We start from the raw sequence: 24,156 nt of genomic DNA, 5'->3' as shown, positions 1-24,156 counted from the left end.
TGGCAGAATTGCGGTTAGATCTTTTTATTGGTTGGGTAAGTGAATGTTAATGAGGCCTCATCTCTAGAGGGAGTTGGTTGGCAAACACTACAGTATTGTGGGACACGGCTTGGCAGCACTTGTATAAAGACACATTTACCACATTGCTTGTTGGAGTGAGGTTTTAGTTTGAGACACTTTTGAAACTGTACTTTCAGTAAAAGCATTTATTTTTATATTTCTATAATAAAAAATCATTTTATATACTGTATGTATGCATGTATGTGTGTGTTGTGTGTGTGTGTGTATATATACTGTATACAGTACATATATATATATATATATAGAGAGAGAGAGAGAGAGAGAGAGAGAGAGAGAGAGAGATAGATATACTGTATTAAATTTAATATTTTTTAATTATATGATTAATAATATTGTTCTCTAAATGACTTTAGGTACTGCTGTCAGACACTGCAGTGATGAGAAAGGCTGGCTTCCCCCTGAGCTCTTCAACTGTACCACCATCACATTCTCCCAACTCAAGAAACTGGTAGGCCTAGGTGTTTAAATGATGAACAATCATTGAAAAGTTCATATTATTGTGGTCATCACGGAAACATCTCAAGTAACCTCTCTTTCTCCCTTCCTCTTGTTCATATCTCACATCTTTTGGATCAGAATGAGGAGTTGCATCATAATGAATCAACAATGGATGGGCAGAAATCAAAGGAAATGGCTTGGATGTTAAAGAATGCCACTGACCAGACCAAGTCCTTTTATGGAAACGATGTTAAGACAACCTACCAGCTTATATCCTGGATCCTGCACTATGAGAGCCAACAGCAGGGCTTTAACATGGCCGCCATGCGTGACGCCAAATTCAACGAGGTTGGTTTTACACCTTCATCTCTACTATCTATATAATATGCATCAGCTTTAAAACTTAAACGTTATTAGTGGTTACTTTTCAGACTAGCTTCACTGTTACTATTGCTCATTCATACAGAAGGGTTAGATATGTGAGCAAATCATTAACACAGCTATTAAACTGCATTCTTCCACACCATTCTAGCTTCACAAGTTATATCTCTAGTTATCTAACTTGTTGGAGAGACATAATTTTTTCAAAAACTGTGTCTACACTGGACATATGCGTCATATGGTGGCTTGATAAAATAAGGTCCCATTATAATTAAAAAAGCTGTTTAGATTGGCATTGCCCATTGTAGATGTCGCAATATCCAAAATATCACAAAGACTTAGGGTTGGGCTTTTTTGACTTGTAATTAGTGCTTGCCAGGCGCATTTTCTTCATTAAATGTAATCTAGTTTGCACTCACATAGCAGCCACCTAGAACACCCTTTAGTTAATAGTAAAAAAAACTAAACACTAATAACACCTTAGCAACCACATAGCAACACTTTTATCATTGTTTATATCTATACCAATAATGGGATGTTTGGAGCAATTTTCTATTGGTCTCTTCTTTAATTGAGCTCTGGCAGCCCAAAATTGTGAGCTTTTAGCCATGAGGTTTAGTGGATTAGAGTAAATAACATAGCATATAGTGACTGCTGTCATGAGAATGAAAACGCCCGCATTTAAAGCATATCTGGCAGCATGAGCATACTTATCATGATACATGGTTTTATGATAAGGATGCATTTTAAGACTGCAGTCATTATGTCTCATCTTGGCCCAAATTCAGATTTCTAAACCCTGAAATTCTTAATGTGTTTGAATTATAGAACATAGTGAAGGCTGGCAGTGCAATCCTGGATGCCAGTAATAAACGACACTGGGATCAAATACAGAGAACAGAGGGAGGCACGACACATCTTTTGAAAAACTTTGAGGAATATGCCAACACTGTGGCGCAGAACATGAGGAAGACCTACCTGAAACCCTTCATCATTGTAACCAAGAATATGGGTGAGTGACATTGCTAAAATTGTTTAAAAATTACAGTCACTTAGAAAGTAATGTAGATTGAATCAATTATTGAGTATATTGTTTTGAACACTGTACAGTTCTTTTTAACCTTAATCTTTCTTTGACTTCTCAGTTTTTGCAGTTGATTATCTGGATGCCATTTATCCAGATGAGGCAAAAATCCCTCGTTTTCAAATGACTGACCAGGAGTGTCCCAAAGACCTCAAGTCATCTGTTATTTTCCCAGAATTTAGTTATAAGTCTTCAGAGTATAAAGGTAACAAATATATTATAGTAACAAAAAGTCACTGAATTGTGATTTACTTATAAACATTTTTTTTAAAAGCTTCTGTAATAAATAGATATATATGAATAATTTTAGTGTTCACAAAGTTTATTGGGAAAATGCTAAAGTTTTGTGAGTAAACTAACAAATCTTCAACGTGATCTCATGAGAATCTGTATCTATTACTTAAAATGTGGTTCTACAAAATGTACATTTATTACTTTTGCATAGACAATGAAATGTACAATACTGATGCTTTTACAGCATCTTAACATATAATACTAATGTATTCACAGTACATATAACATAAATTATGTACATACAAACAACTTTGCAGACATATGAATTCTTATAAATATTGCAAACTCGGAATTAAAATTTTTATTGTATTCAGTTATCATATTAGTGGCATCATTCCAACAGCATTTATTAAAAAACACATGCCTGTTTTTTTATTATAATATGAAAGGAACAATTTGTTCTGTTCTGTATGATTTCTGCTGGCAGGTCATTTCAAAGAATACATAATGTTAATGGGACTACACTTTAAGCATTTAAAATGAATAACATTTCTGCAATCGTTTAACCATTACTTATCATGTAATATTTACTTTGTTTACTATGGGACACAAAGAATCTCACACCAGGTCTAATGAAGAACATGATCTGGCTACAAACAAGGGGAAAAGGCATGCAGAGAGTTTGCCACCATTTCCTGTGGCTGCAGTTATCATCTATAAATCTCTGGGCCATCTCCTACCAGAGCACTATGACCCTGACCGCCGCAGTCTCAGGTACAAAATGTCACTTTTTATCACATTTGTCCAACTATAAAGCACTTGTTCAAATATTTAGCCTTGTGGCATTCCACAGTCAAACAAAGAACCTTGTTGCCATGCTAAGAAGATCCATTTAGCATGTTATTGCTGCCTGTGTTTTCCACAGGTTGCCAAACCGTCCAGTCATTAACACACCTATCATAAGCACAATTGTGTATAGTGAAGGCGAGCCATTGCATATTCCTCTGGAGCGACCAATCACACTGGACTACAATCTTCTGGAGACAGAGGAGAGAACTAAACCTGTGTGTGTGTTCTGGAATCACTCTATCACGTGAGTCACTACCCCTTAATACGCATTCACAGGCATATCCTAAATCAGTCCACATGTTTGTTTCAGTAAGTAGTATTTCGAATGTATTAATGCCGGTCTGATATGATTTTGTATGTTAGTGTTGGTGAAACAGGTGCCTGGTCACCTAAAGGATGTTACCTCATCTACAGAAACCACACCCACATCAGCTGCCAATGCAGTCACATGACCAGCTTTGCCGTGCTTATGGACATTTCCAAGAGAGAGGTACTGTGGCTAAAATAATACCACCTGTCATCATTTACTCACCCTCACTTTAGTTCAGCTTTGGAAAACACAATTAAAAATTATTTTAAAATATTCTCATTATTCTTGTTCATACATCAAAAGTCTATGCAATTAGCAAACCTCACAGAATTTTGTGCGTAAAGCATAAAGTGCAATTTGAGTTTCCTTTGACCATATTTGATGTGCTATGTATGTGCATTGATTAATGCTTAAATGTGATAAAAGTTTTCTTTAAATGATGGTAATTTTCATTTTTGGGTGAACTATAACTTTAAATAATTTATGTATGTATGTACATATGTATTGAATTTTTCTGAAATTCTTTTATTCTGTCAGCATGGTGATGTTCTCCCCCTGAAGATTGTCACCTACGCCACAGTCTCCGCCTCTCTACTGGCACTCCTCCTCACCTTCATCCTGCTGGCTATCCTACACAAACTACGCCCTAACCTTCACAGGATCCACAAGAACCTGGTGGCTGCCTTGTTCTTCTCTGAGCTGGTCTTCCTTATTGGAATCAACCAGACTGACAATCCGGTGAGGGGCTCATATAACTGTGCAACCAGCATGGGTCTAAAAGTGGAAATAGCTAAATAATGTAAAATGTAAGTTAGAAGGAACTCAAAAGACCTCCCATAAAATTACAAGACTAAAATTATGGGTTTGATCTTTCATCAAGTTAAATCACAAGTGAGCTTTTCAATGTCAAATGTGGTTTTGGGTTTGCTCATCGAGAGAGTCTCATGTTGTCATTTCCCTTTCAGCAATATACAGAATTTTTGATTCCCATTCTCAAATTCCACTAATTACTTTCTTAAGTCTGTAATTAACAACTGCATATACTTGAGGTTACTTTGACAAATGGCTGTGATTACTATGAGGTGGATTTTATTTTGGGTATTTGTCATCCTTTACTGAGTAGGGAAAAGCTTTAATGGTTTAAATTTATTTATATGTGGTTTGACACTTCTTCAGAACTTTAGATTACACCAGATAACATCTTTCTGTACTTAAGATTTTTATACCGATACTGCAATTGCTTTATTAGCATGTGAAATAACACTGAACATAATGTATTTTGTATTTATGAATATTTTGCTCGTTTAATGTTGAAATTCCATATTTCCCAGCTGGTTTTCTCATGGAGGCATGTTGTGACTGGTGCCTGCTAGTACTTGGTTTTGGTTTAGATTTACACTGACACACTTTCACATTAGCCTATTGTAATAAATGTGAGGTCTGACTACATGTTGGACACACTGTTTAAGTCTAGCTCACTAAAGAATGCATCCCTATCTTTTCTAATATTTCAATACAAAGTGGTCGAATTTCACACAACGTCAAGAACATAAATGTAAAGTGGCGGATGTTTAGACTAAGAGGGAAAAAAGTAGATGCTATTTACAGAAGTGTAATGGAAATGATTTTCTTTCTTCTGTTGTTTTGATGTAATGTAAAAATTTTATTTTGAAGAATGTTGGTAACCATACAGTTTGACGTCCATAGTATTTTATCTCCATACTGTGAAAGCATTGTAACTACCAGCAACGTTTTGGTTCCCAAAATTCTTAAAAAACATCTTTTGAGATGTTTCAACAGAAGTAAGAAACTCAACTTGAGTGTGAGTAAATAATGACAGAGTTTAAATTTTTGGGTGTCCTATCCCTTTAAATGGTCATGGGAGTGTTTGATATGTTGCCTTTCAATTCATTCATTAATTTATATGTTTTAATTAATAATTTTTTTTAATGTTCATTATTTACATCTAACTTTTCTGCTATTATACTTTTTCTAAATATACTGTATTACAGTTATAATTAAACAATGTAAAACCCAAAAAAAGCAAAGCCTCTCAGTTACATATGTAACCCTTATTCCCTGAATGAGGGAACAAAGATGTCACACAACGTCAAGAGCATATGATGACCGACAAATTAAGATCTTGCTTAGAGAGACCAATACACTTTGAGAGTAAACTAAACGAGCCAATGCACACTGGCATGCGATGATTGAATCCAGCTGCCACTGATCGCAGTGGGAGTATAAAGGCTGATTTTATACTTCTGCGTCGGACCTACACCGTAGCCTTTACGCTGTAGGCTATGCGTCAGTTTTCATTTATATATCTGCGTCGTTGTCCACATTTACGTGCAGTACACATGCAGACCGCTTGTCTGCAGTGTCCACAGGCATTGTTGCTGGTGTATCCTGCAGTACCAAGACAAAATCCAAAGAAGAAGCGTCTCGTTGAAGATGTATTAAAGTTGTGACGGCACCAAATAAATATCAAATCATTATTTAAAACTACAAAAAGGAGACAACAACGGAACAGGAGAACATGGCATTCTTTCAATCAATCAATCAATCACCTTTATTTATATAGTGCTTTAAACAAAATACATTGCGTCAAAGCACTGAACAACATTCATTTGGAAAACAGTGTCTCAATAATGCAAAATGATAGTTAAAGGCAGTTCATCATTGAATTCAGTTATGTCATCTCTGTTCAGTTTAAATAGTGTCTGTTTTTATTTGCAATCAAGTCAATGATATCGCTGTAGATGAAGTGACCCCAACTAAGCAAGCCAGAGGCGACAGCGGCAAGGAACCGAAACTCCATCGGCGACAGAATGGAGAAAAAAACCTTGGGAGAAACCAGGCTCAGTTGGGGGGCCAGTTCTCCTCTGACCAGACGAAACCAGTAGTTCAATTCCAGGCTGCAGCAAAGTCATCTGTTTCCTGTGGTCTTGTCCTGGTGCTCCTCTGAGACAAGGTCTTTACAGGGGATCTGTATCTGGGGCTCTAGTTGTCCTGGTCTCCGCTGTCTTTCAGGGCAGTAGAGGTCCTTTCTAGGTGCTGATCCACCATCTGGTCTGGATACGTACTGGATCCGGGTGACTGCAGTGACCCTCTGATCTGGACACAGACTGGATCTGGTGGCCACGGTGACCTCGGAACAAGAGAGAAACAGACAAATATTAGCGTAGATGCCATTCTTCTAATGATGTAGAAAGTACGTTGTTATGTGAAGTGTTTCCGGTTCCGGTTTACCTAATTAATGCAGCCTAAAAATCCTTTAACGGATTTGGATATTAAAAGCATATTAGTACGTTATGTGTATGCCAGGTTAAAGAGATGGGTCTTTAATCTAGATTTAAACTGCAAGAGTGTGTCTGCCTCCCGAACAATGTTAGATAGGTTATTCCAGAGTTTAGGCGCCAAATAGGAAAAGGATCTGCCGCCCGCAGTTGATTTTGATATTCTAGGTATGAGTTTTGAGAACGTAGCGGACGTAGAGGAGTATAATGTAAAAGGAGCTCATTCAAATACTGAGGTGCTAAACCATTCAGGGCTTTATAAGTAATAAGCAATATTTTAAAATCTATACGATGTTTGATAGGGAGCCAGTGCAGTGTGGACAGGACCGGGCTAATATGGTCATACTTCCTGGTTCTAGTAAGAACTCTTGCTGCTGCATTTTGGACTAGCTGTAGTTTGTTTACCAAGCGTGCAGAACAACCACCCAATAAAGCATTACAATAGTCTAACCTTGAAGTCATAAATGCATGGATTAACATTTCTGCATTTGACATTGAGAGCATAGGCCGTAATTTAGATATATTTTTGAGATGGAAAAATGCAGTTTTACAAATGCTAGAAATGTTGCTTTCTAAGGAAAGATTGCGATCAAGTAGAACACCTAGGTTCCTAACTGATGACGAAGAATTGACAGAGCAACCATCAAGTCTTAGACAGTGTTCTAGGTTATTACAAGCAGAGTTTTTAGTCTGTTTTTTCTGAATTTAGCAGTAAGAAATTACTCGTCATCCAATTTTTTATATCGACTATGCATTCCATTAGTTTTTCAAATTGGTGTGTTTCACCGGGCTGCGAGGAAATATAGAGCTGAGTATCATCAGCATAACAGTGAAAGCTAACACCATGTTTCCTGATGATATCTCCCAAGGGTAACATATAAAGCGTGAAGAGTAGTGGCCCTAGTACTGAGCCTTGAGGTACTCCATACTGCACTTGTGATCGATATGATACATCTTCATTCACTGCTACGAACTGATGGTGGTCATATAAGTACGATTTAAACCATGCTAATGCACTTCCACTGATGCCAACAAAGTGTTCAAGTCTATGCAAAAGAATGTTGTGGTCAATTGTGTCAAACGCAGCACTAAGATCCAATAAAACTAATAGAGAGGTACACCCACGATCAGATGATAAGAGCAGATCATTTGTAACTCTAAGGAGAGCAGTTTCAGTACTATGATACGGTCTAAATCCTGACTGGAAATCCTCACATATACCATTTTTCTCTAAGAAGGAATATAATTGTGAGGATACCACCTTTTCTAGTATCTTGGACAGAAAAGGGAAATTCGAGATTGGTCTATAATTAACAAGTTCTCTGGGGTCAAGTTGTGGTTTTTTTATGAGAGGCTTAATAACAGCCAGTTTGAAGGTTTTGGGTACATATCCTAATGAAAATGAGGAATTAATAATAGTCAGAAGAGGACCTATGACTTCTGGAAGCACCTCTTTTAAGAGCTTAGATGGTATAGGGTCTAACATACATGTTGTTGGTTTAGATGATTTAACAAGTTTATACAATTCTTCCTCTCCTATAGTAGAGAATGAGTGGAACTGTTCCTCAGGGGGTCTATAGTGCACTGTCTGATGTGATACTGTAGCTGACGGCTGAATGGTTGCAATTTTATCTCTAATAGTATCGATTTTAGAAGTAAAGTAGTTCATAAAGTCATTACTGTTGTGGTGTTGGGAAATGTCAACACTTGTTGAGGCTTTATTTTCGTTAATTTAGCCACTGTATTGAATAAATACCTGGGGTTATGTTTGTTTTCTTCTAAAAGAGAAGAAAAATAATCAGATCTAGCAGTTTTTAATGCTTTTCTATAGGATATGCTACTTTCCCGCCAAGCAATACAAAATACCTCTAGTTTTGTTTTCCTCCAGCTGCGCTCCATTTTTCGGGCTGCTCTCTTTAGGGTGCGAGTATGCTCATTATACCATGGTGTCAAACTGTTTTCCTTAACCTTCCTTAAGCGTAAAGGAGCAACTGTATTTAAAGTGCTAGAAAAGAAAGAGTCCATAGTTTCTGTTACATCATGAAGTTGTTCTGAGGTTTTGGATATGCTAAGGAATTCGGATACATCAGGAAGATAACTTAAAAAGCAGTCTCTTGTGGTAGAAGTGATGGTTCTTCGATACTTGTAACAAGAAGTGGAATTTACAATTTTGGCTATATGAATTTTACACAGAACTAAATAATGATCTGAGATATCATCACTTGGCTGAATAATTTCAACACTATCAACATCAATTCCATGTGACAGTATTAAATCTAGAGTATGATTTCGACAATGAGTAGGTCCTGAAACATGTTGTCTAACACCAATAGAGTTCAGAATGTCTATAAATGCTGATCCCAATGCATCTTTTTCATTATCGACATGGATATTAAAATCCCCAACTATTAAAACTTTATCTGCAGCCAGAACTAACTCGGATGTAAAATCACCAAACTCTTTAATAAAGTCTGTATGGTGCCCTGGTGGCCTGTATACAGTAGCCAGTACAAACATAACAGGGGATTTATCATTAACATTGGTTTCTCTGGATAATGTTATATGAAGCACCATTACTTCAAACGAGTTATACTTGAAGCCTGCCCTCTGAGAGATCCTGAAAACGTTGTTATAAATTGAAGCAACTCCTCCCCCTTTGCCTTTTAGACGCGGCTCGTGTTTATAACAATAATCTTGGGGGGTGGACTCATTTAAAATAATGTAATCATCAGGTTTTAGCCAGGTTTCTGTCAAACAGAGCACATCTATATTATGATCAGTTATCATATTATTTACAAAAAGTGTTTTCGTAGAAATGGATCTGATATTCAATAAGCCAAGCTTTATCATTTGTTTATCCATATTGCATTTGTGTTTTATTTGTTGAACCTCAATTAAATTGTTAACCTTAACTACTTGGTTTGGATGTTTTTTGTATTTTCTAGTTTGGGGAACAGACACAGTCTCTATAGTGTGATATCTAGGTGAAAGAGTCTCTATGTGCTGAGAATTAACTGACCTCTGTGACGGGAGGCAGCTAGCAGACGGTCGGTTTAGCCAGTCTGTCTGCTTCCTGACCTGGGCCCCAGTTAGTCAAGTATAAACACTAAGACTATGTGCCATATTTCTAGACAGAAGAGCAGCACCACCCCAGGAGGGATGAAGACCATCTCTTTTAAACAGGTCAGGTCTGCCCCAAAAGCTCGTCCAATTGTCTATGAAACCTATGTTATTCTGTGGGCACCACTTAGACATCCAGCCATTGAGTGATGACAATCTGCTATGCATCTCGTCACCAAGGTAAGCAGGGAGGGGACCAGAGCATATTACAGTGTCTGACATCGTGCTTGCAAGTTCACACACCTCTTTAAAGTTGATACTGATGTATAATGCTATGTAGTTTAATAAATTTACATTTACATTTACATTTATTCATTTAGCAGACGCTTTTATCCAAAGCGACTTACAGATGAAGACAGTGGAAGCAATCAAAAACAACAAAAAGAGCAATGATATATAAGTGCTATAACAAGTCTCAGTTAGGTTAACACAGTACACGTGGCATGGGATTTTAAATAATATAATAAATAAAAAGAAAACAGAAAAAAAGAAGCTAGCAAGCTAGTTAGAGGTCTTTACACACACACACACACACACACATATATATAATTGCATAATAAATGAAAAGAAAATAGAATACAAAAAGATTAGAAAGGTAGTTAGATTGTTTTAAGAATAGAATTAGATTAGTGAGTGTTAAAGTTAGAGGGTCAAATAAGGATGGAAGAGATGTGTTTTAAGCCGATTCTTGAAGTCGCTAAGGACTCAGCTGCTCGGATTGAGTTGGGGAGGTCATTCCACCAGGAGGGAACATTTAATTTAAAAGTCTGTAAAAGTGACTTTGTGCTTCTTTGAGATGGCACAATCAAGTGAAGTTCACTTGCAGAACGCAAGCTTCTAGAGGGCACATAAGTCTGAAGTAACAAATTTAGGTAAATGGGTGCAGAGCCAGCGGTAGTTTTGTAGGCAAACATCAATGCCTTGAATTTTATGTGAGCAGCTACTGGAATCCAGTGCAAATTGATAAACAGAGGTGTGATGTGTATTCTTTTTGGCTCATTAAAAATTAATCTTGCTGCCACGTTCTGAATTAATTGTAAAGGTTTGATAGAATTGGCTGAAAGACCTGCCAAGAGGGCATTGCAATAGTCCAGTCTGGACAGAACAAGAGCTTGAACAAGAAGTTGTGCAGCATGTTCTGAAAGAAAGGGCTTGATCTTCTTGATGTTGAATAAAGCAAATCTGCAGGATCGACAAAATGAAAAGACACTTGTTCTTTGTTTTGTTTTATTTTATATAAGAAGGTGTAACATAAAGTGCACATAAACACACAAAACTCAAGTACATATGGAGGGAGGGGTTCTAGCAGACCAATCACAGTGCTTGCAGTCTGTGTGGAATTGACGCGCTGTTATATTTTTGGAGAGGTGCTTGTCAGGCTATGGTATAGGCTACGGTTTAGGATGTGCATCTATTTGTAGACCATGACATAGGTTTGACGCTGAAGTATAAATCAGCCAGGCAGCAGGTACAATGCATACTCAGGTTTTCACTGAGGAGCCGAGCCACTCAGTGGTGGTACAGCAGCTGTGGCGACAGGACGTGACATCTCCATTCCCTCCTTCAGGGAACGAGGGGTTACATATGTAACTGATATATTTTTCATCAGTCGGTCACTCTTGAAGTCACTTCAGTAATGACTGATGAATTGGGATCACTACCAAAATGCCATGGATGCTGCCCCTTCCAGTGTCCTGTGTGAGCGTCCTGCACCCCCTTTTCGCCGTAGACCGGGGGGTCACCACTAGAAGACCAGTCACTGTTTGTCGTAGCACTACCCATTAATGCGATTGGATAAAACTGGGAAAACTTAACCGTTCCAGTTGGAACAGGAACATTTCTGAAGTATGAAAAACCATTTAGGGGTGCATATGGAAGATTAGAGGTGATTATAACCCACTTGGAAATGGCAGAAGTGTATATATATATATATATATATATATATATATATATATATATATATATATATATATATATATATATATATATATATATATATATATAGTATGGGATCCACTCAGGTCTCTAAATATGGAACCCAGCCCTTTACCGGTTTTCACAGATTCATTGAGTGAGGGCCTGGCGCTGGACATTTTGCCACGTCTGGGTGCTGAGGGAATGGAGGAACTACCATACAGACTCTCTGGAGCGGTTAAGCAAGCCGACACTAAACCGGGGCCTCTCAGTGCTTCTAGCCATTTGAGGTGAGAACACAGGAGGACACCGGCTCCACAATAAGCCTATAGAGCCCACTATAAGCCCACTTGAGCGAGCTCGCAATCTGAGTGGGCAGGGCACACCTATCCACCCACTATCCAGTGGGCCATCCTCTGCTTAGAGATGGCATTCCCTTTCTGCCGGCCTCAATAACAGATAAGGAGCTGATCTGAGGTCCTGAACCTTTGTGTTCGGTCTACGTACCATCTCAAGTCTCGGACGGTAAAAAGCAAAGTTAATCCTTGGTCTGCATCCCCCAGGGGCTTCACTTGAGGTTCAATACCTGATCCCTGAAGGGGGTAGCAGGAAGCTTGGGCATGTAGCCGGGCTGGGGCCTCAGGATCTTCTGGGCCCCATGGAAACATGATTCGTCAGAATCTATCTATCTATCCTTTTAATTTTAGGTTGAACTATAACCCAGACATGTTTTAATTAGATTTGGTAGATTGTTTGTGTTGTATACTAACGATTTTTCTCTACCTTTCTAGTTTGTGTGCACAGTGATAGCCATCCTTCTTCACTACTTCTACATGTGTACATTCGCCTGGACATTTGTGGAGGGTTTGCACATTTACCGTATGCTCACTGAAGTCAGAAACATCAACCATGGACAAATGCGCTTCTACTACGCCATTGGCTGGGGGATACCTGCTATTATTACAGGTGAGACACACACACAAACCCTCTCCAGTCTTTTCACTAATTACTATTTCATGTACATACATTTCACCCGCCCCAGCATCTTTGCAAGTTTGTATTTGTATGCTCATGTACTCAGTGTAAGTCCACTGTGTCAACACAGATACAGATACACAATAGACTATTAGAAATGTTTGTAAACCAGCACACACATGCATTCATATAATCGTGCTTGGACTCGCCCCTTCTTTTGGATGGTGTGTGTGATCCCTGTGGGAAAAAGACAGGATGCCAGTGTCTTCATATTACTAGCTCTCGCGCTCTTGCTCGTTCTTTTTTCTTTCTTTCTCTGTTTTCTCTACAAGGGCTCTGCTCTCCATAATGGGTGTCAGTTTCTGCACTGGCACATGCAAAAAAAAAAGCAGTGAAAAAGCCCTTATCTTACAGATAATAGAGGCTGACCTGACTTCTCTCTGCTCCTCCCAGCTTAATGAATGGCTGTCTGCTTTCTTTACTCCATTCTATAATGAATTGCTCATACTCCGGGTTTGGGATATTAACAAACTTCAGTGTGTAATTCATCCTGCTCTGTTTTGCTTAAAGAGGAGAGATATGCTTGTACTTTTCTGAGTGATCATACTAACTGCATCTATCACTCACACAGTAATGGTACCTACAACTTAGAGCACATTAGCAACCACCTAGAATATCATAACAACTCCCTAGCAACCCCTCATTCAAAACAGCAGCAGTGTAAAAAGAAATGGATCCTATGTAAAAAAAAAAAAAAAAAAATGGATCCTATGTAACCACCTAGCAACACCCTATCAACCAACTTGAACACTGTCACTTAGAGGGATGTTTATTTTTGTTAACCTTTTAATGCTTTTCTATAGTATTAAGCTTCAAATGTCAAATAAACATCAGATTGGTTTCTTCTGTAAATTAAATTTAAAAAAAGAAAATATGAAAGGGATTATAATGTACTAAAACTTAAACAATGGAAAACCTCTTAAGATAACATGCAGAAAGAAAGAAAAACATATCTTAAGCATGCAGAATATGAAAAGTGGACTGTGAACGATTATGTAATTGTGGCATCCATAATTATAATTCCGATTAGAAATTATATTAATTGTGCAGCCCTAACTTGAACTTACATCAGTGTGATTTAAAAACTACATAAAATGACAACCATCTTTGGGGATTTTTTTTTTTTCTTTTTTGAAGTGTTTCATATCCCGTTAGATTACATGGAAAGGGCGGGGTTTATGACCTATACTGGGTCCAGCAACCTGGGGGCGATCAAAACATTTTGGCTTGATTCTTCAGGAGTTGTACAGCACAGTTGGTCAGAATACCTTAGCAAGCAGCTACAGTAGCAATGCAGTAGCAGTGTTAAAAACAACTCCAAACTACAGTACCTCAACAGCATAGCAACAAGTTAAAAACACATTGGAAACCACTCAGCAACACTCCAAAAATTACCCCAGAACATCCGGACAAGTATATAACAATGCCCTGCAACCACCTACAACAGCATGTTTTCTGAAGATGATGTAAAAGTCATGTTGATGCTTGTGTCTATCAGGTCTGGCTGTGGGTTTGGATCCTCAGGGATATGGGAACCCTGACTTCTGCTGGCTGTCTGTACATGACACCCTCATCTGGAGTTTCGCGGGACCCATCGCTGTAGTGGTGCTAGTAAGTCCATCTACTTTGTTCTTCATTCTGATTGTTCTCATTCCATTCTCCATACTTAGTAATCAAATGCCAAAAACAATCTCTTTAACAGGTCAACATCATAATCTTTGTGCTGGCGGCGAAGGCGTCATGTGGCCGTAGGCAGTTTTCCTATGAGAAGTCTGGAGTCATGTAAGACATTGTAATTCTGTCCCTTGGGAGCATTTTTTGAGGAATGATTTATTAAATAGTACTCATTGTGATTTTTTTCCATGTGTTCCAGTCCTGCTCTGCGAATGGCCTTTCTGCTACTGTTGCTCATTAGTGCCACCTGGCTGCTGGGTTTAATGGCTGTTAACAGTGATGTCATGACCTTCCACTACCTGTTTGCCATCTTCAGCTGTCTGCAGGTAATGTTATACTATTCTTGACCTCAGTTTGCTGTTACATTGTTCCATACTTACATACATAGTTTGGTAAACTATACCTTTAATATTAATAATAACTATGATATTTAATGTAAATAATACTAAAATTACAATTTCCTGTTTGTTTTACAGGGCATGTTCAATAAAGAGGTGAGGAAAAATCTGAAAAATTTATTCACAGGGAAGAAACCATTACCTGATGAGACCAGCACCACACGCATCGCCCTACTGACGGTAAATTAATGTTACACCTTTGCATTATTAAATATTTATACAATAATTGTCCATCACAGGTCTGGAAATAGCAGTTAGGCTCAGTTTAAATGTCAGTTAATCTTGTAGCAAATAAATGAAGGAAGTCATTTAAGTAATTTGCAAGCCATAAGAAGGTAATTTCACGTAATTTGGCATCAAAGGATGTAATTCGCTGTGAAGTGGTCTAGTATTTGGAAATGTATTATTTTGCTTGATTTACAGTACTGTGCTCTTTTTTTTTTGTCCTAAGCGCACACTGAACTGTAATAACACATACATGGAGGACGACATACTATATCGCTCGGCCATTGGCGAATCAACGGTGTCTCTGGAGAGCACAGTCAGGTTAGCCAAGAGTCACAGCAGCTACCTTACTTAGGCTACGTTCACACTGCAGGCTGAAACGACCCAATTCCGATTTTTTTGCCCCTATGCGACCTGTATCTGATCTTTTCATGACAGTCTGAACGACACAGATCCGATCTTTTCAAATGTGACCCTGGCCACTTGGGTATGTGGTCCTGAATCTGATACGTATCCGATCTTTTGAAATGCCACCTCCGTCTGAACGGCCAGGCCACATGTATCCGACCCGTACGTCATTGATATGCTACAAACCTCATAATTCTGCGTTGAAGTAGGTGGGAATGAGAAGAGCCAGCCACTCACATCAGTATCCCACCACTCCTTTCTGTGACTCCAAACCCACACGTTTCTATGTACCGACATTGCTAACACTGCTCCACAAAACGCCATGGCCAAAAACCCTGCTCTCCTCCTCCTTTTTAATTTTCTTCTTAAAACGAGAAGATTGTAATTGTGCTGGCTCCGTTGGGAAAATAATTTTAATATTGCAAAAAGAGCTCCGCTGTTGACTACACTGTTGTTGACATCCATGTTTAACGTTAAGTACTTCCGCAAACGAGTGACGTTGTTGACCGTTGAGTACTCTTCTGCGCATGCAGGTCACTTCTGGGTCATTTCACGTTCACACAGGAGATCACAAAAGGTCGCATTTATTTGGAAATGTGAACGGCCTTGCAAAAAAATTAAATTTTTCCAAAAAATCAGAATTGGGCATTAAGCCCTGCAGTGTGAACATAGCCTTACATGCACAGGTAACGTGCTACTGCTGGGGCAAGGTGCCACGCTCTCATTATGTAACATTTCACTTTCACTCATCCTACTTGACTTCTTTCAAGAATGTTATAGCACTTTAACTAATTTCTTCTTAATTTCTTCATGCGCATGTATGCATTGTTTCTGCTTTGCTTTTAACAGTGCTGCGATAATGTACACAAACTCTAAAACACAGTCATTCGTGCATTCCCATGAATGTTGTGTAAGCTTATTTATTGTATACACTGAAGGCAACCTTATGACCTCTGTGCATGCTCTGTTTATAGATTCAGTCCATTAGTAATTTTCAAAGCACTTATCCTTATGTGTAAATAATTGTGAATTTGGTTAAAGGATACAGAATTATGGTAATATGATGTATGCTTGTACATTATGATATATTATGATTTCTGTGAGCACAAATCGCCCTGCATGTTTGTTGTTTGTGTAGCATAATAGCAGAATGACCTACTAATTAGCTCACAGTATGACCCATGTTGTTATTCTTAAACTAAGACTAAAACTATTGAAAATAATTTGGCAAATTAAATAAAGCTTAATTAAATATACAGTAATATACTGCAGAACTTTAAACAAATTAGAAGTAAAACTAAATTGAAATATTTAACAAACAAAAACTAATAAAAATGACAAAATCACATACATTACTGAAACTTAATGTTCAAAATAAATTAACAGATAATTCAAAATATTCAAAAATACTATAATAGTATATAAATAATGCTAAAACAACACTGAGTAGGACTGGGAAATATAGATTAACTTAAATGGTCTGTAACACCGTCACTTTGAGGTACGATATCTATATCAGTAAGATCGATTCCATGCAATATAATTAAATCTAGTGTATGATTAAAACGATGAGTGGGCCCGGTCACATTTTGCTTGAATCCAAAGGAGTTATTTAGGTCAGTAAATGCAAGTCCTAATGTATCATTTGTATTATCAACGTGAATATTTAAAGCTCCCATGATTAGCGCTGTATCAACTGTAACCAGAAGGTCTGGGAGGAAATCTGCAAATTCTTTTAAGAATTCTGTATACGGCCCTGGTGGTCTATACAAAGTAGCCATATCAAGAGATACAATAGATTTATTTTGCATATCTGACAGTGTAACATTAAGCAGAAGTATTGAGTTAACCCTTTAACTGCCGCTCGACCAAATGGTTAAGCACATTTTGAGTCACTATATTTTATTGAGAGGAGTACCTAACTTAATTCAAGCTGATTGAGCCATCTCTACCATGTGGTAGAGGTATGTTAAGCCAAAAAAAATCAACAGCATTTGTCACAACACTTCTTCTTTGATGGATGTCAGAGAGAAAGAAATCACTCCTGCCATGTAAACTATTTTGGGTGAAATTTTGCAAGGTAAGCATATTTTTTTGACATATTACACTGTAAGAGCCCTAACTTTACAAAATTGTTTTACTTGGTGCCATGAAAAAACTTTAGTATGTTTTCAATAATTTTTCAAAAACGTGCTCAACCAAATGGTTGATTTGTCACTTTATGGTAAACGTAGAAAAGCTAAGCTAATGTTTTAAAAATTATGGGACGTGTTGGAAAAAAATACATTGAGTGTGGTAACTAATGACATAAGGAGATAAGAAATGCAAACAAAAAATGCTTTTTTCTTGGTGGGGCAGTTAAAGGGTTAAACCTGTATCCTGTTTTATGGGTAACATTGAGAATATTACTATATATTGTTGCAACACCTCCACCACGACCAGTCTGACGGCGCTCATGCTTATAACAGTAGTTTGGTGGATTAGACTCATAATAATAATTCAGTTGAATATTTACTAAAATAAGCTACAGGAAGCATGATATTTAACCTCTTAATTTCTTACTATAGTATAACAGTACATGGTAAAATGGAATATGTACATATATTACATACATTTAGATACATATTTACATAAGTTTTACTCAGACATTTTAAAGTGAGCAAATGACATTGGGGGGACCTGTTATGATCGGAATCCAAGAAACACAGGAGACGAGAGATCCAATCGCACTGTGGGTTTTAATGGGTAATCCAAATCAGCAACCAACAAGAAGGGGTCAAAACCAGAAATCAATCCAAACAAACAAACACTAGGGATAGGAACAGGAACAGGAATAGTAACTTGAACAGGAAACTCGGAAGACGAGAAAACTCGGAAGGCGAGGAAACTGGGTGACGGAATGAAAGGACTCCATGAAGACAACAGTAAATAGGCAGGGTAATGACTATCAAGTGAAGACACCTGAGTGCAATTAACAGGAGTGCAATTACTGTGATGAAGGCTTTGTGGGAATTATAGTGACTATGGTGAGGTGCCTATGTGAGACCACTAGTGGAGACTCAGGGAAAAAGAGACCAGACAGCGTGACCTCCTCCACAGAGCAGCTACCAGATGCTCCACCCGAAAACACAAGAAGAGACCAAGGAACAAAGAGACTAGGAGGGAGGTGGAGCGGCGGAGGACCAGGGGGAGGGACGGAGGGCCAGGTAAAATGGGGAAACAGAGACAAGAAGTGCAAAAAACAACAACAAGGAGCCCAGGAGGGAGGTGGACCGGCGGAGGATCAGGGAGAGAGACAGAGGGCCAGGTCCATAGAGGGAAACAGAGACAAGAAGAGCAAAAAAACAAACAACAACAAAACACAAGTCCAGCAAGGAACATAAAGTTCCGTGGCCCAGGGGCGAACCGACAGAGCTAGAATCCAGAGAGGAGCAAGGTGGAATTGGACCCATGCGGTTGAGACAGAAGCCCACCAGGGCGGCGCAGCAGACCACCGAATCCGTGCGGTTGAGACAGAAGCCCACCCGGACGGAGCAGAAGACCACAACATTGCCCTCTTGGCGGAGGGTGGTTAATTTTATATATTTCGCCCTCCGCTCTACCATACTGGCTGGGGAATGGGAATGAAGTCCCACACCACTGGATCTCGACATGGATGGAGTCCTTCTGTTATGACAACAGAAAAAGACCAGTTAATATAGGCAGGGTAATGACTATGAAGTGAAGACACCTGAGTGCAATTAACAGGAGTGCAATTACTGTGATGAAGGAACAAGGCTTTGTGGAAATTGTAGTGCCTATGGTGAGGTGCCTATGGGGAAGTGAGACCACTAGTGGAGACTCAGGGAAACAGAGACCAGACAGCGTGAAAGGACCCACATGATCATTTTTTAGGGAACAAATTTTGGATTAATTTTTTTGACAGGAGGAACTGATTGGTGGATTAAAAAAAAGACATTTTAAAATATATTAAAATAGAAAACAGCTATTTTAAATGGTATTAATATTTCAACAATATTACTGTTTCTGCTGTAATTTGATTAAATAAATACAATATTGCACAGCATATAAGAGACTTCTACTTTTGAAAGGTTGTGTAGAATTTAAATATTCGATACCACTATTGAATAGATAGCATGCCTGCTATTAACATATTGGCTATTTATTAGTACATATAAAGCACATATTTTGCATGACAATATTCTACATCCCAGTACCCAAACTTCACAACTACCTTACAATAAACAAGCAGCAAATTAGAATTGGACCTTAAAATAAACTGTGACCAAATATTCAATATACAGGCTAGTCATATTGTTCAGAAGGAATTTCACAACTTCATACAATTTTATGAAGCTAAACCTCTAGACAACAAGAATTTAAGCCAGTCGACATGAACTGATAAGAAGTGAGTCATATGTGGTGTTTTTCTTTTTTTTTCTTTTTTTTTTTTGTTGTTGTTTTTTCACTGGAATCTAATCTCATTGCAACTGCATATGTCTTGTATATCTCTCATTCTCCTGCTTTCAATCCTGAACAGGTATGAATTGGGTCAGAAACCCAGTGTTTCATCTGTAAATGCTAAAGCTAGACAGACTGACAGCTCACTCTTCTGTAATGGCACTAAAGCAGATGGTAAGAAAAACTTGAAAAACTTTTCCATGCCAGCACTAATAATGTATATTTACTGCCTGTTATCCACATGTAGACAAACGTGATGTAGTCTGACATCTATATTTTTTAACTGTCACCTCAAACAATTTGTTGACATAAATTTGTGTTTATTTAGACTCAGATTCAGACAGCGAGATCTCCGTGGATGAACACAGCAGCTCATATGCCTCCTCTCACTCATCTGACAGTGAGGACGAGGACATGGACATGAAGCCTAAGTGGAATAATGAGAGACAACCAGTACACAGCACGCCAAAGGGTACAAAAGAAAGTATTTATCCTTCAGAATTGCATTCATATATGGAAATTTGAAACTGGGGAATGTATTCACAAGTTATTAAAGTGTCAGTAAACATTAACCCCTTCCATATTTTAGTGGACTCTGTGTCTAATCATGTCAAGCCTTTCTGGCCGACTGAAGCCATGACAGCCAGTGACAGTGAAGATCCCGTAGGAGCAGAGAGACTGAGAGTGGAGACTAAAGTTAACGTGGAGCTTCATCAGGAAAATAAACTTAATCACACTGGAGAGACCACTCAGGATAAAGACCATCCACCACCCTCCATCCAAGCCAACAGCAACCACCAGCCTGAACAGAGGAAGGGTGAGAGTGGGAAATAAACATACATTAATTCATCATCATAATTCATCAAAACAATACAAAATATATTAATTTGTTGAGATCCCCAACTAAAAGGAGGTAGTTGATTAAATCCTAATTAGATTGTATTTTTTATCACTTTAAATTTAGCTAATGTTTTAGTTTTAGTTTATTTATTTAGTATGTAAGGATTTTCATAGTCGAATCAGAATTTTCGAATCTTGCTGATATGCGACTAATAGTCGAACATTCCACCACGTCCAGCTGCCAAGGTCTCAACAGGGTCTACAGTACAGACACTCTGGAGCAGTTTAAGCAAGCCGACACAAACCGGGGCCTCTCAGTGCCACTACCTGTACATGAAGGCTATAGAACCCAGCTAACGTGTTAGGGGTCGCCCAGCCCGCAGCTCTACAAATATCTGTCAGCGAGGTGCCACGAGCCAGCGCCCAGGAGAATGAAACACTTCTAGTTGAGTGAGCTCGCAACCTGAACGGGCACGGCACACCCTGAGCCTGATAAGCCAGGGTTATGGCATCCACAATCCAGTGGGCCATCCTCTGCTTAGAGGAGGGCACTCCCCTTCTACCGGCCTCAGTAAAAGACAAAGAGCTGGTCTGAGGTCCTGAAGCTTCATGTCCGGTCTACGTAGCATCTCAATTCTTGGACAGGACAGAGCAAAGCAAGGGCTGGGTCTGCCTTCTCTAGGGGCAGTGCTTGCAGGTTCACCACTTGGTCTTTGAAGGGTGTAGTGGGAACCTTGGGCACGTAGCCAGTAGATCAGTAGATCCTTCCTCAGAGGAATCGGCCAAGGAGGGGCTGTCACGAGGAGCACTAGTTCAGGGATGTGCCACTGCAGCTGCGGGCCCATCCAAAACCCTGAGACTGCATGCCGGTCATACGTGGCCCCCCGCCAGTGGTGGAGGCATCCGTGTAAACCACAGCATGCCTGGGGATCTGCTCTAGGGGCACCCCTGCCCGGAGAAACGCAAGATCTGACCACAGTGTGAGGGTTTGGCAACAGGCCGGTGTAACTTGGACCCGGTGAGTGCCACACTTCCACGCCCACCTCGGGACTCGGCAATAAAGCTAGTGCTGGAGTGGTCTCAAATGTAACAGGCCGAGCAGTGTAAGTGCCGCCATATGCCCCAGGAGCTTCTGAAAAAGTTTCAGTTGGACCGCTGTCCTGCCTTGAACATATTCTAGCAGGCTAGCACTGACCACGCCCATTCCTCTGTGAGGCGTGCTGTCTGTTCGACTGAATCCAACTCCATACAGAGAAAAGAGATCCTCTGCCTCAGCAAGAGTTTGCTCCTTTCCCAGTTGACCCGTAGGCCCAACAGGCTCAGGTGCCGGAGCACCAAATCCCTGTGCTCGCACGACTAAGGCGGAAGCAGTTTCACTGCCGGTCAGACCAGACGAGTGCCTACAGGCCCGGGAAGGAAGCACTGGGTCTCCACGCCAAGAGGAGGCGGACTTAGGACACAATTGCATCGCTACCACACGCTCCACCGACGGGATTCCCGAATACTCCTTCGCTGCACCGCCATCTAGGGTGGTGAGGAAGGAGGAGCCCACCGGTTGAGCAGAGCGAATTGAGCAGAGTGATACTAACACTCGGCTCTGAAGCGAAAAGCTGGTATGCATTGCACCTGCTGCCTTCTTATACTCACGCTGTTATCAGCGGCAGTTGGATGCAATAATTGCATGCCAGTATGCATTGGCTCATTTAGTTTACACTCGAAGTAGATTGGTCTATCGAAGCAATACCCCATTTTGTGTTGGTCACCGACGTGGCGTCGAGAGTGACCGTCTGTAAGGGAACTCATAATTTAATGTAGCTAGAATATGCTTCATTATTTATACAACATAACGTTAATATTAGGACTTATAAGACATCCTAAGGAGATAATCACTGTAGTACTACAATGAAGCGCTTGACTCAAAACCAAATGCATCTTACATCAGGTAAATAATATATTCACAATATATATATATATACCGGCTGAAATGTTTTGAAATCACTTGTACCCTACCTGTTTGAAATCCCTGCCACCAAGATACTCCTCTGTCGGTCACAGATTATGGAAAGTGAAACATAAATTTATAGGGGTGGTTGGATTTATTCACGCATTTTAAAATATTAATTTGAAGCTTTTATCATAATAGGCTGCATATTAACTTATTGTGAGAAAACCGTTTCTATATGCATAAACACAATTCAGCAGCAAATGAAGACCCCAGGATGGTGTTTTTCCCAAAACTTTTTACTTAGATTTCAGTTTAATAAGAAATAATTGAAGTCACAAAAATCACTGTTTACACAACTCACTTATATTACACTGCTTATTTATATCACATTCCTTACTTACATTACACTGCTTACTTAAAATACTCTCTTATATTACACTGCTCCCTACTATCCATATGCATCTTTGCTCTTTCATGTTTTTTCACCTTCTCAGAGAGATGATGAGTTTCAGTGACAATTGTAGTTGTCCATGCAAGTCCATTACGCTCTCGCAATGGAGTAAAATGCAGCGGTAAATTTAAGTTTATACGACTTATCCTTATTGCCATGATGAATGAATATCAATGACACAATAGATCTCCGCTGAGGCAACGTTCACCGTGATGTGGATCAAGTTCAGCTGACAAAAGCATAGCTGTCCCAGTCTCTCTGTTTTTTTGTGTGTGTTATTTTTTTTTCAAATTTGATAAAGGTATTAAAGTCGTTTTTCTTTTTGTTCTTGTTGTTAAAATTCAAAATAGTTTTTAAATATTATTGGATGTCACTGTTCCCTCCCTTTCCTTTGGTGGTGCGTCGCCCAATTGCCCTAATGGAGAAACCACCACTGTGTGTGTGTATATATATATATATATATATATATATATATATATACAGTACAGACCAAAAGTTTCGACACACCTTCTCATTCAAAGAGTTTTCTTTATTTCATGACTATGAAAATTGTAGATTCACACTGAAGTCATCAAAACTATGAATTAACACATGTGGAATTATATACAGAACAAAAAAGTGTGAAACAACTAAAAATATGTCATATTCTAGGTCAGTGGTTCCCAACGTTTTTCAACTCGCGGCCCACACAAGCACACATATATGTTTGCGCGGCCCACTTAAAAAAAATTAACTGACCCCGCTATTGTTGGGTTAATAACTTTGTACTCAGAAGCTAGATTGTTAGCTGTATTTATTGAATGAACTAGGGTTGTGTATTGCGATTCCTTTGTATTTATTGAGGCAGTGTCTCAGGTGTTTGCAGTGTGTATACAGTATGTGTATGCGGTCAGCAGCGAGAGCGCATAAATGTAACGTGAAAGCACATTCAAATAATGCACGAGCGCAAATCTCTCTGTTTGCACGGAGATTTCCTTTGCTCTGTCAGAAAACCAGACGTGCTTGCTCA

General features: G+C 39.0%; 1 protein-coding gene across 1 annotated transcript in view; it reads left to right on the top strand.

The window, feature by feature from the left end:
* Positions 1-24,156, top strand: part of LOC113098820 (cadherin EGF LAG seven-pass G-type receptor 1-like) — a gene marked incomplete at its 5' end in the record, with an annotated part of 111,798 nt that overhangs the window by 82,899 nt on the left and 4,743 nt on the right. Inside the window, 17 exons of the mRNA XM_026263911.1 lie at positions 435-529; positions 658-867; positions 1,729-1,912; positions 2,046-2,189; positions 2,833-2,992; positions 3,144-3,311; positions 3,431-3,557; positions 3,915-4,115; positions 12,502-12,676; positions 14,244-14,356; positions 14,448-14,527; positions 14,619-14,745; positions 14,896-14,997; positions 15,269-15,363; positions 19,991-20,085; positions 20,240-20,383; positions 20,501-20,728. Coding sequence (XP_026119696.1) covers positions 435-529; positions 658-867; positions 1,729-1,912; positions 2,046-2,189; positions 2,833-2,992; positions 3,144-3,311; positions 3,431-3,557; positions 3,915-4,115; positions 12,502-12,676; positions 14,244-14,356; positions 14,448-14,527; positions 14,619-14,745; positions 14,896-14,997; positions 15,269-15,363; positions 19,991-20,085; positions 20,240-20,383; positions 20,501-20,728 — 2,448 coding nt within the window. The remainder of the gene's footprint in view (positions 1-434; positions 530-657; positions 868-1,728; positions 1,913-2,045; positions 2,190-2,832; positions 2,993-3,143; positions 3,312-3,430; positions 3,558-3,914; positions 4,116-12,501; positions 12,677-14,243; positions 14,357-14,447; positions 14,528-14,618; positions 14,746-14,895; positions 14,998-15,268; positions 15,364-19,990; positions 20,086-20,239; positions 20,384-20,500; positions 20,729-24,156) is intronic.

This window comes from Carassius auratus, unplaced genomic scaffold (genome assembly GCF_003368295.1).
Source record: "Carassius auratus strain Wakin unplaced genomic scaffold, ASM336829v1 scaf_tig00216704, whole genome shotgun sequence".
In the NCBI taxonomy this organism is placed as follows: domain Eukaryota; kingdom Metazoa; phylum Chordata; class Actinopteri; order Cypriniformes; family Cyprinidae; genus Carassius; species Carassius auratus.
The sequence above is the reverse complement of the archived record's forward strand: the minus strand, read 5'-3'. Positions and strand labels throughout refer to the sequence as shown.